We start from the raw sequence: 14413 nt of genomic DNA, 5'->3' as shown, positions 1-14413 counted from the left end.
AAAGGGAGAGAAGGAAATGAGATTCCATTCCAGTATATAAAAATAATTCCAGGATTGGGGGTGGGAATTGTTTCTTTCAAATGGCAGAAGAATGAATTCTCCTTAAGACTCTGTGAAGGGGACCTAATGACTGTTTCTTAAAACAGAGAGTAATGAGCTTGACTTTTCAGGCAAAGTAAGTCTCAGCCTTACTTAGAACTGGATCCTTGGGTCCAAAAGGCATGCTCAATATTGAAGTGAGCAGTTATAGGCCTGTATGTCTTTCTGTCTCTCCAAATTTAGGAGGCAGGGGTGAGGGAGGGGGGTCAGTCATTCCTTGGGGAGGGGGGTCTATCTGCCCCTCTTTTTTTATTTACTCCCAAGAGCAGTGTGAATCTATAACTCTTTCCAACCACTTCAAAGACATTTTGAGCTCTCTTCCTCTTCATGAACATTTTGCCTTCAAATAGGAACTCCTTGACTTTCCTATGACACATCTTTTTTAAAAAAGAGAGAGAGCTGTGCTGAAAGGAGTGACTTTGGATTAAAAAGAATGAGATCTATTTTCTTCTTGGTACTTTAGGAGGAAGACATGATAAGTCAATTTTGCCTTTTACAAGGCAGAATGGCCCTCAGTCTTAAGCTTTTGACCACAAAGCTTTCTCTGTCTTATTTATCACCGCCACAGTATTTTTAATTGCATCTGAAATACATTTATTAATCACCTCCCCCTTCAGTGACGCTAAGTGTGACTGAACAAAGTGCTTTCTTTCTTTCCCGTCAATAATTCTGCTTAGAAGCCTCTGATAAACAGAAGAGCTCTATTCTAGTTAGCTGGTAAAAAAGATCACAGTCTAACTCTCATATCACTAAGCCTGGCACCGTGTTATAAAATCACCCTGACCCTGTCCATAACCAGTTGGGCTGAAGACCATTCATCATGCAGACTTAGATGCCTTTACATGGAAATCAAGGCAGAGTGACGCAACTGACTTCCAGTTTGCAATCTGGGTTTACAGTCAGTCCCCTTGTCTTTTTTAGGCTCCCAGCATTTATACTTAAAATGACCAATGCTTGGCAAAATGCACAATTTCAATTTACCACAGTCAGTCTAAATCAGTTTTACACCTTAAAGTTTTGTTGTTGACCTTGAATACTACTGAAAATTTACAAACACATGCATTTCCATGTTGCAAAACCACCACCATCATCATCTTTGATTAGGAAGTTTGCAGTTCTCAAGATCTCCCCCAGAGAGGCTCCAAATGACTAGAAAATGCTTAACAGGAAGCCTGTTTGAGAGGCAAAAAAATGGTTTATTGTGGCACAATATTTCAAAACTGATTTGGTAGGGAAATTGAGAACTGGCCAACTTCTTCAAGAACAGACCCTATAACTGGAGCAAAAGCTAGCAGAAAGCTTGGGAAAGTAGTAGACAGGTAGCACTTTTTATCTTAGGCATTAAGCAAAGCTCATCCAACATTAGATTCTATTTCTGTCAAAGGGTAATAGATTTGTGGCCGGGTGACAAGTCAAATGGAGATAAGACCATGGGAAATTGGCTTGGCTTTTACCAATCTCTTGAAGTGACTCCATTCCCATAAATTTAGGATAGGGTCTAGCCAGATTTTTTCTTGAGGCCTAAGGGTCTGAGATTCTGCTGAAATGTCAGCAACTCTAGCATCATTGGAATGCCCTTCTCTAAGGCAAACTGGCTGAATCAGGACAGGAGATTTCAGTACTTTCTCCTTAGACACAAAGCGCAAGGAGTCCCACAACCCAGAAAATCAATACCCTTCCCTATACCTTATCTAGACTAGGCAAAAAATCCTGATCACATTTTAGAAGTATAATTTTGTATTATTGTCCTTCATCAAGTGAAATTTAAAAAGAATGAAGGTGGGACAATAGGGAAGAAGGAAAAGGATGGTTTGTACAAAATCTTATTTTTTACTTCATCAAAAGGATAACTTCACAATGGATACTGTGACTTGTGTTAAGAAGAAAACACATTTGGTTCAATTTACTCAAGGATCTTCATCTTAGCAGGGGCAGTATGTTTAAGGACGGCCTCAGATGCCTCCCTTCCAGGAAAAAAGGAAAAAAACCAAGGCATGCTAGGCCGGCCCTAGGCCATTCAGCTGAAGCTAGATTCTTCGAGGAATGCCCAAGTGAATCAGGAAATGCCCAAAGAGCACATTTTCCAGCCTGCCTATTGAAACTGACTAGTCCATACAGACTCTAGCTGCTGGCAATGGTGATTATGCAGCTTTAAGTGCCCACCATATAAAATGTGCTCTCTCTTGGTCTCTCCGCTGGTCTTCTGCATCTAGAATATTCAAAACAAAACAAAACAAAAACACAAAACCCAAGTGGGTTGGACTGAAGGCTCTCATTAATGCAAATGAAAACAAACAAACAAACAAAAATCTGGAGCAGGAAAGCAGCAAATTAACAGTAACTTCTCCAGTTGAAAATCCTGGTTGTGTTTGGAGGGAGAGCAATTGACTGGAGAGAGAGGATGGGGGTGGGGGACCTATACGAATGTTATTTTTAAAGATTTGGCTTTATTAATATGTTAAGAAAGAGCTCCCTTGGCAGTATGTGTTCTTACAGCTCCGTCTCAGATCCTATAAAACATTAATGCACTGAAAGCTGTTACAGAAGATCTGCAGCACCAGCTTCAAGCACTGGGAAAGTCTATACTTTCAAAAGGAGCTCCACTCGGAGAATGAATGGCACATAGCCGGGGGAGGGGGTCGTGTGCTTTTAGAGGAGGCTCGGCATCAGCTTTCAAGGAGAGCTGCCTATGTGCCCACAGGAATAGGGGCACATGTGTGTCCTTGGGCCTGAGCACAGTTCAACACAGACATGTGTACATATCTCTTTCCTTTTGGTACATATGTAACTACCACAAATCTAGTCCTTCATTTCTCTTGGGAGCACACAGGGAAAGGGAAGCATTCCTTTGCTAAGATACTCCCTACTTTTCTTAATCACACAGAGACAATAAGCCAGCTAGCTTTGGGAGTGATAGAAGAACCAGGCTAAAGTCACCAACCTCGTACCCCAAAGTACACCAGGAGTAAATCTTCTGTGCCTGATCCTGGGACCTTGAAACTGTGTTCTGCTGTCTATATAAAGTGGGTGGTTGTGGCAGGGAGAAACAAGATCATTTTCTTGATCTGAAAAGGTGTGGGGGAGCATTCTAGGGTCATGAAAGCTGCCCCCCCCCATTTGGAGCCTGGATGCTGTGCACAGAAGAATCCCTAGCAAGCTAAGTGGCACCTTCTTCAGCACTTTCCTCGTGCCACCTTCTGTCATCAGACCCATATAAAACCACTCAGTCTGAGCATGGCCAGAGATGTGCACACCTTAACAGAAATGTGGCCAAGGTACTTAGTGGTTTGAAGCTATTTTCTGGAGTCCCAAGGGGCTGGAATGTGTTTTCAAAGACTTGGGGTGTGTGTGTGTGTATAGGGGTACCCCATTGCAAACCCAAACAGGAGGTCTGCTTCGTGGAACAAAAAGTCATGGATTGGCATCGGATTTGCTGTTGATGCTGTTGCTGGGTTGCCTTTTTGTTCTCGTTTTTTCTTTTTTTCTTTTTGCTAAATTCTTTTATTTTTGTTTAAATTCTCACTTCAATTTTAATTCTTGAAGAACAGCTTCGACAACATATATCGCACTCATTATAAGAAGCAAAGGGTTATATCAAAAATTATTAGTATAGAATCACAGGAAGCCTGGTTTGGAACCAGAAAAAAATACAAAACAGATATAGATACATACACACAGAACAATTCCTTGTTTTTTTTAATAATTATTTGGAAAATGTTATTTCCCCCTCCCCTAATTTTTGTTTGTTTCATGTGTTTTCCCCCTCTCCTTAATGCGCATACGATGTTTAAATTTTACAAAAAAAGTGAAAATAAAGACTAATTATCTTACAAAATGAAGAACAATGTTCGTGGTAAGTGTTTGTTTGTGGGTTCCCTTCCCCTTCTCCCCTGCGTCAGTCAGTTCGGCTTCAGCTTGGTTCATTTGTTTTGCTTTGTTTTAAACTGTGTGTTTGTTGCTGTACAGACGATATCCACCTCAGTCCATCATAAATCCAGGAAAATCCATTCTAGTCTTCTTTTGGAGGGGGCTTATATTAAAATCCCTTCAGTCCTTTTTCTTTTTAAAGTTTCCCATCTCAGTGTTTTGCCTGTTCCACAAACACGAGGTGTCCATTTCGCCTCTCAGCCTGGGTCTGATCCTAAGCGAGTCCTTCGTTCAGTGCCTGCGTTTTCTGATTATACATCTCTCGCTCTCGCTGCTCTCCCCTCTCCCTCTCCCCCTCTCAGCCCCCCTCGCACTCCTCGGCCCCCCCGGCTGTGCGCGCCCCCGAGGGGACGGGGCCGGTCTGTCGCGCTGGAGGGCTCCTCCGGGTCGCTCCGCGGGGGAGGCCACGCGGTGCTCTAGGAACACTGGATGGACATGTAGGGCCAGTTGAAGCTGCTGCCGGAGAGCAGCATGTCTCGGATGAGCGTCTCGATGGGGGTTTTACCTACCAAGCGGACGAAGAAGAGCTGCTCGATGACCGAGGACGAGACGGTGCGCAGCGAGGGCAGCCGCAGCAGCAGCTTGCCGAAGCGGCTGGGCTGGTTGGGGTACTGGCTCCGCACGTACTCCTCCAGGGCGCACTGCGACTTCTCCTGCAGGCTCTCGATGTGCGCCGCGTCCGACAGGCCACAGGCGTCTGGCCAGCCACGCGGGGCGGCGGCGGCGGCGGGGAGGCAAGAGGGCGACACGGTTAGCGAGCGGTGGCCACGGCGCCGGGCCGGCCACGGACCCCCGCTCCCGCCCCCCCCCCCCGCGCCGCCTGCGCCGCGCTCAGACAGGCCCGCCGCGACCCCAGACGCCCCCGCCCGCCCGCCCGCGCGCCCCTCCCCCTCCCTTTGTGTTGCTTCCTTCACCTTGCGAATAAATAATGGAAGACGCGGAAAGGCGGCTGGGAGGGAAGCCGGAGCCATCTTTCCCCGGCCCGCCCGCCCGCCCGCAACCTGGCCCTGCCTCGGTCGCCTCCCCGGGCTGCATCCTATTGTTATCCCGAGGACGCACGCACCGTCTCTCTCCCCCACAGCCGCCCCCCCCCAAGAAAAAACCCCGAGCAACGAAACAGGCACACACACACTCCCCGGGAGAGACGGACAGACGCCCAGCCAGCCCGCCCGGGGACGGGGGGCTTTTCCCTCCCGTAAGTCCTCCCACAGCAGCCCCAGGCTCCTGATCAGCTGAAGGAAAAGGCTCCGGGGTGGAAGAAACGGGGCCAAGCAAGCGCGTGCAGAGCTGAGCTCCGAGCCAGGCGAGGATTTGAAGTCGCTCGCACGAAAGGCTGCTGTTTCCATTTCCGAAAGAGAGGTGGGGCGGGGGGAGGCCCTGCTTTGTCTCGGGATCTCAGAGATCGAGTAATTGAAAATTGGTCACATCTCTGTAAGCTGTATAATCATTGCCAGGAAGATGGCTCAGTCCCCCCCCCCCCCGCGCGCCCGGCTGCCCGCCCGCCCTCCGCCTCCTCCCAAGCCTGTGCTAAGCAGGCGTCTGCAGCTGCTCTCGCCCGTCCGCTCGCTCGCTCGCCCGCTCGCACGCACAAAGCTGCGCCGGCTGCATCGCCTGAGCTGGTGGGGCTAAAACCTGGCTAGAAAAAGGAAGGCCGGCGGAGAGCCTGAGAAGCGCCCAGTTGTACGTTGACTAGGAGCATCTCTGACCCCGCAGCAGAGCTAGAAAACGTCCTAATGGGAACACACACCGCCCACGGCTCGCTCGCTCGCTCGCTCCCTTCTTCCTTTCCAGGTGGTAGGAGAAAGAAAGAGTTTAGGGATTACCCTTCTCTCTCCCCCACCCCAATTTTTAAAAAATCCATGTCCTGCTGAGGTAGGGGTGACAGAAAGAAGCTGCTCTCCCAGGTGGTGGATTAGCCATGCTCAGGAAACCGCAGGGCAGGAAAATGTCGAACCGTTGTCGTCTCCCTCGCTCAAATACACGACCTGTTTTCTTATATGAATAATAAATATTTCAAAACACTGGGATCACAAGCCAGCAGTCAGCGAGCAGGACGCTTTAGCGCAGATCAAAGGCAGCCTTTGCTAATATATAGATCTGTATATGAATGAATCTCAGGGTAATGGCCCCCAAAAGGACGTTACAAAATTGCAAATGTGAAATGATGACTCTGAAAAAGGCGCTGCAGTCTTCTTCAAACAAATAAAAAGCAGTATCTTTTGGGGGAATAGCGAGGAGGTGTGCTGGCTCATCTTTGTGTTGGCCATTGAAGGTTCTTCCCGTTTCCAGAGCTGCCTTTAAATAGCCTGCCAAACACCTTCAGGTCCACGTCTCTGTCCTCAGGCGTATTCAGAAATTAACGAGCTATAATTCAGCTGCTTCTGAGAAAAAAGCCCCCCACGACCTGAGCTACGGACTAAGAGCGCTTGCATGTACAGCAACCCACGCCCCGCGGCTGTGCCCATCCGTGCTGTGGCCTGAAATGCGGCGATCATTTACGACATCGCAGAGCAGAAGGAAAGGGAAGAGGTGGGTGGGGAGGGAAAGGTAGCCTCTCCCAGGAACGCCGCCGAAAGGTCTTGTCCTTCTTTGCGGTCGAGAGTGGAGAGTCAGCCACCGCCTCCTTAGGTGGTGAATGTCAGAAATCCCCTCTGCTTCGCCATCCAACTTCTAGCTCGCCATTTGCCATGTACTAGTCGCCCCTTTATGCCAGGGACTTCCGCACAGCATCCAGACAAGGCAGGATTAATGATGCCAGCTGCCTCTTCAGAGCGTGTCTTGGGAGGCCTCGTCCCTTCCCTCGGCTAGAAGAATACTGCCTGCTTTCCCCAGGGCAGGACCACTCGTGGGGCCCGGAGAAAGGCACAAGCAGCGATCCCCTCTCCTGCCATTTCCTATTTCCAATGGATATTTCATAAAAGGCTTTCTCTGTCTGTCCGTCTGTCTGTTTTTAAACCCCCTTTCCCATGATACCTGACTGATTCTATTTGGCACCTCTTGTAGTAAATGCGATTCAGTTGAGTGGGACTTAATTTTGTTCTTTTCAAGCAAACGGGGTGTGTGTGGGGACGCACTCATCCTTGGTCGTGTAACCAGAGGATCTGAAAATTAATTAAACAATCTATGCTATCCAATCGATTAGCTGATTGAGTTGAGATGAAATAGACCAAAGAAGGAAAGCAATGCATATTCACCTTCTGTGAATTACATCTCAGCAAGGAGTGGGGGCTGCGATGGGAGGGGAGAAGGGAGGGTTTAGGTGGAAATTGTGCGTGTCCCACTTTTTAAGATGGTCATATTTCTTCCTGCAGTCATTATTTCTCAATATTTCTTCCTCCAGTGTATGGCAAAGAAATGATGTAAATAAATAATCATTACTGTTCAGCACACACCAACCTGGGCCTTTGTGCTACTGGGAGTGTATTTCATGTAACGCATCCAGGAGAGTTTAGTGCTCAGAAAATATAGATGTAATCAGCTTCCATATAACGAGAAATCAAAGTTCTTATGGCTCAGGAGAAAGATTTATTGAACTGATCTTATCTAACGTGATCCTTCCGTGAGAGATTTTATATATCAAAGTTGTGGGTGGAGGGAGGAAAAGTAGAATGGCAATCTTTAACAGAGTTTGCATATATATGTGAAACAAATCAGCAAGCCAGGGCTACTTTCGGGTCAATGTTCAAGGCTCCAAACTTTTGTGGATGCAAAGTAATCTCTGAAACCCAAATAGGGAGATAGTTTGAGTTTAGAAGAAATTATGAGCCAGAACCAGAATAACTTCCAAGCCAGTTTAAGCACTTATCCTGCCTCTTAAGCACCACCCATTCAGAAACAAAACTCGTTTTGCCTTTGGGATCAGATAGTTGAGAAAACCTCTGGAGCCAGGTGGCTAAAAATGTCTTTTCCATCAATCAAAGTTTGCTTAAAAAGTTGAATGACTTGGTGAAAGATTTGCCATAGATTACCTTCAGGCTAGCAATCAAAACAAGATTAGATCCAAGTGGAAATGGGTGTTTATGAAATTTGAAAATGTGTGTGGGGGAACTGGGGGAGAAAAGAAAGAAAGAAAGAAAAGAAAAGAAATAGCTACAGTGGCAATTTTATTTCTATGAGGTTTGTGGCTACTCTGCTCACTCGACTCAGCCAAATCCTGGAAAGTGTTATTTCCATTTATCTGGGGATGCATAGCCTTAGGGGAAAGGGGGAGCATTCTGTGCAATTAAATGGAAGGACATGCACAAATACATAAAGATGTAAGAAAGCTGTTTGATAAAGTCATCCAGCGCTGACTGGGGATATGATGTGAAGAAATGGAAAGAAAGTACCTCTTTGGGGGTCAGACCTTTAGCCAGGGGTCTTTGGCAGCAAAGCCAATAAAGCATCCAGCCCCTTTCTTTTAATACGTTGCCTAAAAGCTGTATTTTCAAACTAGCCTAGCTATTTCCCCCACCATCAGTTTAGATCTAACCGCCCCCTCTACACTCACCCTCCCCAAATGAATTAATGGGTTAACAAAACGCATGCAAGACTACAGGGGGACCCTCCAGTTAAATCACCCTGAAAAATGTCACCAGACTCTCTTTTTGTCAGTTCTGAAAAAGCACATTTTGGTCAGGAAAGAAGCCTGGAGATAAAATGCGCCCAAACGTCTCCGTGGCTGTTCTGTAAATCTCCCCATTTGTTCTAAGATCTGCGCTTGATCCTCTGCAAAGAAAGAGACTTGCTCTTTCCGCCACCCTCTCGCCGGCCTGCATTTGCAGCCAGAGGAACAGGGGGGGCAGTCACAGTCCACGTCTTGGAGCACCACGCATACCAATGAGATGTCCCTGTCTAAATAAATTATCCGATGTTCAAATCGATATTAATACTACATTTGCTACATTACAATATTGTGCAAATTTAAGAGTCATTTGACTACAATGTAAATACTATTCCTCATGCATGAAAGGCAACAAATGTTGATGGATTCCTCCTCCCAGCCAGACCCTCAGCAAGTCTGGCCACTTCGCTCCTGAGAGCTTTGTATATGGCCTAGGCCCACTTTTTAGGCACGGGGGAGAGAATTTAATGGCACCAGATTAGGATCCTGAAGGAAATGGATTTTTGTGACACACACAAAGTTTTTAAAAGGTGCTGGATTAACGCACACACACACACAAACACACACACAGTGCCCTAAATGCCACCACCAGGTCTCCTTATCTTTGTTTCTCATTCCATGCGCTTTGATGTTTATATATGTCCCCTGCACAGGTTACAATAATAAAGGATGTCTTATATTCTTATAGGCTCCAACCAGAGCACTTCAAAGGCGACATCAATGCACTCTCCTGCAAAGTTAATTTGAACCATCTATCATAAGCAAAATTGCTAACATGCCCGTTACCCCGCCTACCCTTAATTTGCCATTTTTTCAGGCAATCTGTTACATTTCCCAGAATTTGCATGGTTTTGCATTGTTTGTTTGTTTGCTTTGAAAAAGAGGTAAAAATGAAAGAGAACTATATCTGCAGGTTGATACTTGCAGCCCTGAGGCTGCATTTCCTTTCCTCCTCCTTATTTTAAAGGGAGAAATAAGTCCCCCTTTTTTGGCACTTGAATCCATTTTTATGAGCCTCACTAACCACAGCAACTGCAAATATGAATGGTTTCCGATAAGGGGAGAATCAGGCAGCAATAAAGCAGTACTATTTATGATTTATTTGTGCTTCTGCCTTTCTTATTTGAGCAAGCTCTGGCGAGAAGCCCTCTCAGCAAGGCCTTAAACCTCCTCCTCTCTTTCTTGCTCTCTCTTTCGTACATGCACACACACAACCCACAACTAAGAGGGAAAAGTGTGCAGGGTTTTTAGGCTTCCGCCTCTCCCTGCACAGGCACACATTCCCGCAGCCACAGGCAATCACCTCCGTGTCACACAAGGCAGCACCTTAGGTCTGTCAATCTCACCCAGGAGGCCTGCCAGCCCAGCGCGATCCAGCCAAGGAGCCTTTGCTCAGCCCGCCCTTCCACTCAGGAAGGAACGGGCCTCCGCGAGGAAAGGGATCCACTTTCCCAGCATCAGCTGACTTCGCCTGAAGGGAATTAAGAGGATCGCGGCCTGGCGGGGGGGGGGGGGGGGGCGCGACCTGCTTTGGCCTGTGCCGGGGCAGCCCGGAGCGGGGGAGAGCGCAGCGCCCGGGGGAGATCGCCAGGGCATCCTCCGTGCTCCGGGGGTGCCGCTGTCACCCACCCACCCCGCCTGCCAGCCCCTCACCGCCCACTCGACTGACCTGACGTGAAGAGGACGATGGCTTTGAGGCAGCTGTACTCGGCCGAGTCGACGTGCAGGGCCTTGAGCTTCTCCACTTGCTCCTGGAAGATGCGGATGTGGTCCATGAAGGCCACCACGCGGTCGGCGGACATGGGCGAGGCGTGCAGGCCCGCGGCGGCCAGCAGCGGCGCCACGTGCAGCGGCATGGAGCACTGGGCCGCGTTGAGCACGAAGAGCTCGCTCCAGGTGAGGCGCAGCAGGGCCACCTGGTCGGTGATCTGCAGGTCCGGGAAGAAGGGGATGTTGCGGGCCCACTCGACCGCGCTGAAGAGCAGCCGCGCCGCCAGCTCGCAGATGTTCTCGATGCCCATGATGTTGTTGGGCTGCATGCACTGGCTGCCGTAGCGCGACGTCGGGTACGGCTCGGCCCGCAGCAGCAGCGAGATGTAGCCCGACAGGTAGCAGTGCCCGTTCAGCGGGTCGCCGTTGGTCAGCGCGTACTGGCCCGGGTTCGGCTGGCTCGGAGGCATCCTTCCTCGCTGAACCGCTGACGAAAAGAGGGAGAGAGAGAGAAAAGGAGAGGAAATGTGCATCCGGCAGCCTTGGCAGGACCCGGCTCGCCAGCCGCGCGCGGGCGACGCCTGCTCCCCGCAGCAGCAGCAAAGCACCCGCGGACGCACTCGCGCGGGCGGGCAGGCGGGCGGGCGGGCGCGCTCCTCGCTCTCCCGCACAAGGCGCAGCGCTCGGCGGGGCGGGGGGGGAGGGGGAGGGCGGCGGGCGCACGGTGCAGCCCCCCCCGGACCGGCATTGTTGTGCAAATGGGCCCCCGGACCCCCTCCTGCAAGGCTGCCCTGCCCTGCCCTGCCCTCCTCGGAACAGTATTATTATTATTATTATTATTAATCATAATTCGATGATTAATAATATCACGTCAGAACAACAACAACAACAACCCAAACAGCTCTTGCCAGAAGGACAAAAAGTCAGGGCCCACCTCCGAGGTGCTCCCAGCTATTCTTTCCAGGGAGCCAAACAGCCATCCTCCTCGACCCCTCAGTCAAGCCAGGCAAGCTCCAAAGTTGCTGGGATTCCGGAAGACCATCAAGCAAAGCCTCTGTGTTATTTACCAGGCTGGAGTCCCACTTCGCAAGTGGGCTCGCAAAAGTGTTCGGAAGGGTGGGAGCGGGGTCTTGGAAAACCCTCCCTAGTCTCCTGTGCTACTTCTGCCTGGACAAACAGGTCGCAGTCCAACTTCTTTCCCTCATATATATTTGTATATACACTCATGCAGTAAAGGTATCCCTGTGCAGAGGAGGAGGAGGAGGAGGAGGAGGAGGAGAACGGTTTGGTTGTTCTCACCATTGTTGTTCAGGGAGGGGTTAAAATAAAATACGGACTTACAGAAGCCAAACATGAGTGGCAAGAAGAGCAAGGTACTATTACGTCCTGGCCTGTGCAGTTGCAGATGCAAAAAGTCTGACGGCTGCTCTGGCAGTGAGGACACCCGTTCGCAGCTGTTCAGCACCCCTCGCCCCCCACCGCACAGCACAGATTTATTAACACCCTAGTCCAAAACGTAAGTGCCCCTGGAGCTCCCCAAGCTAAGCAAAGAGTGTGCATGTGTAGGATTGTGTGTAGGTTTCCTTGTTCAGGGCCAGCGATTCAAACTCATGGCATGTAAACAAAGGTAACTGAAGGCAAAAACAAGGCCACTGAGAGTTCTAAGAAGCAGAAAATTAGTATTTTCCATGTCATAGAAAAGAATATTTTTCACTGTTTCCTGTTGTTAATCATACTGTTGATGAAGCATGCCCCCCACCTAATATTCCCATTGAGCTGTCAAAATCTTTCCCCCTGCAAATTATACTTTCAAGTCTGGCAGTTGTGTGTTTCAATTAAATGCAAACACAGCTCAAAGAGAGTGTGTGTGTGGAGAATCTTTATTTGTTGCATAACTCTCTGTTTATTTTCCAGTCTATATTTTATTTCTCTGAGACACACTATCCTAGGTAACAGCTCTCTGAAACTACAAAATGAAGTCATCAGTGGCCAGTTTTTAATTTTTTTTTAAACTATTCTTCCTTCTGGCACAAGGGGAGGATATTTTAATTAAAAAAATGAAACAAAACAAACAAGCCAAAAGCATATGTCCCTCACAAAATGAACTGCTTGGCTCATTTGACTCTTAGGACATCTTTAACCACAGTCGGGAAGCTGACTTTTAACCATCAAAGTGCTACAGAGATGGAGGCGGGGGTAGCAGGGGGACAGAGACACTGCATGCTCCACTGCAGGCAACCTTGCCACATGAAAATAAAAAGAGATTACAAGGAAACATTAAAAAGAGAATAATAAACATCCTCATTCTGGACGTGTCTGCATGTGTGCAGGCGGGCAGGGGTTGGGAAGAGCCTTGGCATTACAGCGCCGGAGGTGTTCGTTTTGTTTACAAATGCAGAGCATCACATTGGGAAGGCAACCTATGCTCGATGAGGCTAGTAAAATCAGAACCATCATAACCAGTAGCTGAGCTGGGATGCAATATTTAAAGAGACGATGGCGGCTGAGGGTGAAATAAAATGAGCAGCATGCAAAAGGCAGCGGAGGTGGCGATGGAAAATGGCAGAAGTATAAAAACATGATCTTTCACAAACTTTCCTTGAAAAGCATGAGGAGGCAAAGCAAGGCCGGGTCTTGTGGATGGGGGTTGCCTGCTCAGATCGGGAAGGTGCAAGGAAGCAGCAGTGCAAGCAGCATAATTTACACAAACACCCTCCAATATATGCGTGTTGTCTACTTACAGACCGTCTCTTTCAGCTTTCTGACCGAGGGGGGAAAAGGAGGCTGCTGGAAATTGATCTAATATGAAGGGCTGGGATTCGTGCCACCTTTCTCCCCCTTCTTTTAATGGGAGTAATAATAATAGCAATAACAAAAAACAAGAAAGAAAGAGAGAGAGCGAGAGAGAGAGAGAGAAAAGGGGAACACAGGAAAAGTGGTCTGTCTGATCGCTCTCCACACCCCTGCCTGCCAACTCCGAGCAACAAAAGGGAGAGACCCGGAGCAAGGGGATCGCATGGGGCCAGAGGAATCGCACATGCCTCGCGGTGGCATCGCCATCGCTGTCTCCCCGAGGAGGGCAGGAGGGCAGTGAGCCTGGGAAGGCGCGGGGCGGGGGGCTCGGAGGAGAGGACGAGCGCGCCAGCCTTCTCCCACCCCCCTCCCGAGTGCTCTCGACACGCACGAGCTGGAGAAGGATTAGGGAAGAAATCATATTCACCTTCCCGCCTCATGCCCACTTTGAGGCACTTCTTGAGGCGGCAGTACTGGCACTGGTTGCGGTGGTGCTGATCGATGGGACAGTTCCGGTTGGCCCGGCAAGTGTACGTTAAGTTCCTGCGGACGCTCCGCTTGAAGAAACTTTTGCAGCCCTCGCAGGTGAACTGCCCGTAGTGCTTGCCGCTGGATTTGTCGCCGCAAACCACGCACTCGATGTGCTGCTGCTGCTGCTGCTGCTGGCCCGAGCCCTGCTGCTGCTGGCCCTTGTCGCCCGGCGTGGACGGGGCGCCCGGCTGGCTCGGCGTCTGCGGCGTGTGGGGGGCCGCCGAGGCCCCTTGCTGCGGATCTCGGCCCGGCTGAGCTGCTCCGGTGGGGCCGCCCCCGGCCACGTCCTCTTGCGCATCTCGCCAGCTGCTAACTACCATTGCCATATCTCGGGCCCACAGAGGAAAAAAAGGGGGGGGGCTGCCGGGGAAGAGGCTGGGAAAGGAGGGGGTCGGGGTGGGGTGGGGAAGGGGGGTGGGGTGGGGTGGGGGAGAAGAAGGGCGTCTGCCTGGCTCGCGGGGGCAGAGGCGAGGGATCGGGGCTCCTCCGCCTCTCTGCTGCTACTGCCGCCGCCGCCGCCGCCGCCTCTTAGCGGCTATCGCTCCGATTCCTTTCTGCTCCTTTTCCCCTGCCCTGCCCCCCGCCTGACCTCCTTCCTTCCTCCCTCCCTCCCTCCCTTCCTTCCTCCCTTCCTTCCTTCCTCCTTCTCCCTCTCCCCCCTCCAATTTGAGGGTGATTTTTCGTGAAGGGGCAATGGAATTCCAGAGGGCTTTTAACCCCCCCCTCCGATCTCCCCCCCCGGATCGGTAG

At 49.9% G+C, this 14413-nt stretch overlaps 2 protein-coding genes across 4 annotated transcripts in view; one reads left to right on the top strand and one right to left on the bottom strand.

Moving 5' to 3' along the window:
* Window positions 1–667: 667 nt before the first annotated feature.
* On the bottom strand, window positions 668–14009 carry NR2F1 (nuclear receptor subfamily 2 group F member 1). 3 transcript variants are annotated; one of them, XM_044446867.1, is made up of 5 exons: window positions 13560–14009; window positions 13081–13180; window positions 10299–10826; window positions 4536–4723; window positions 668–2308 (listed from the first exon to the last, which is right to left on the bottom strand). In XM_044446867.1, the coding sequence occupies exons 1-5, from the start codon at window positions 13987–13989 to the stop codon at window positions 2241–2243; spliced, it is 1314 nt and encodes a 437-aa protein (XP_044302802.1). In that variant the 5' UTR covers window positions 13990–14009; the 3' UTR covers window positions 668–2240. The 3 variants fall into 3 exon arrangements, with proteins under 3 accessions (XP_044302802.1, XP_044302803.1, XP_044302804.1); XM_044446868.1 differs by lacking the exon at window positions 13081–13180; XM_044446869.1 differs by lacking the exons at window positions 668–2308; window positions 13081–13180 and having other exon boundaries at window positions 3689–4723.
* A 347-nt stretch (window positions 14010–14356) lies between these two features.
* LOC123031308 (histone-lysine N-methyltransferase SETD1A-like) overlaps window positions 14357–14413 on the top strand; it is a 63031-nt gene continuing 62974 nt past the window's right edge. The window contains exon 1 of the mRNA XM_044446126.1: window positions 14357–14409. Coding sequence (XP_044302061.1) covers window positions 14357–14409 — 53 coding nt within the window. The remainder of the gene's footprint in view (window positions 14410–14413) is intronic.

This window comes from Varanus komodoensis, unplaced genomic scaffold, assembly GCF_004798865.1.
Source record: "Varanus komodoensis strain SLA01 unplaced genomic scaffold, ASM479886v1 scaffold5, whole genome shotgun sequence".
NCBI classification, from domain to species: domain Eukaryota; kingdom Metazoa; phylum Chordata; class Lepidosauria; order Squamata; family Varanidae; genus Varanus; species Varanus komodoensis.
The sequence above is the reverse complement of the archived record's forward strand: the minus strand, read 5'-3'. Positions and strand labels throughout refer to the sequence as shown.

What these genes read in the sequence shown, in the direction of transcription:
- NR2F1 (XM_044446867.1), bottom strand. Translation starts at nt 13,989, where the DNA reads ATGGCAATGGTAGTTAGCAGCTGGCGAGATGCGCAAGAGGACGTGGCC. An exon ending in AAAGCTGAAAGAGACGGTCT is followed by an intron (nt 10,827 to 13,080) that starts GTAAGTAGACAA and finishes TCTTTTCGTCAG; the next exon opens with CGGTTCAGCGAGGAAGGATG. An exon ending in AGCTCTTCTTCGTCCGCTTG is followed by an intron (nt 2,309 to 4,535) that starts GTAGGTAAAACC and finishes TGAATATTCTAG; the next exon opens with ATGCAGAAGACCAGCGGAGA.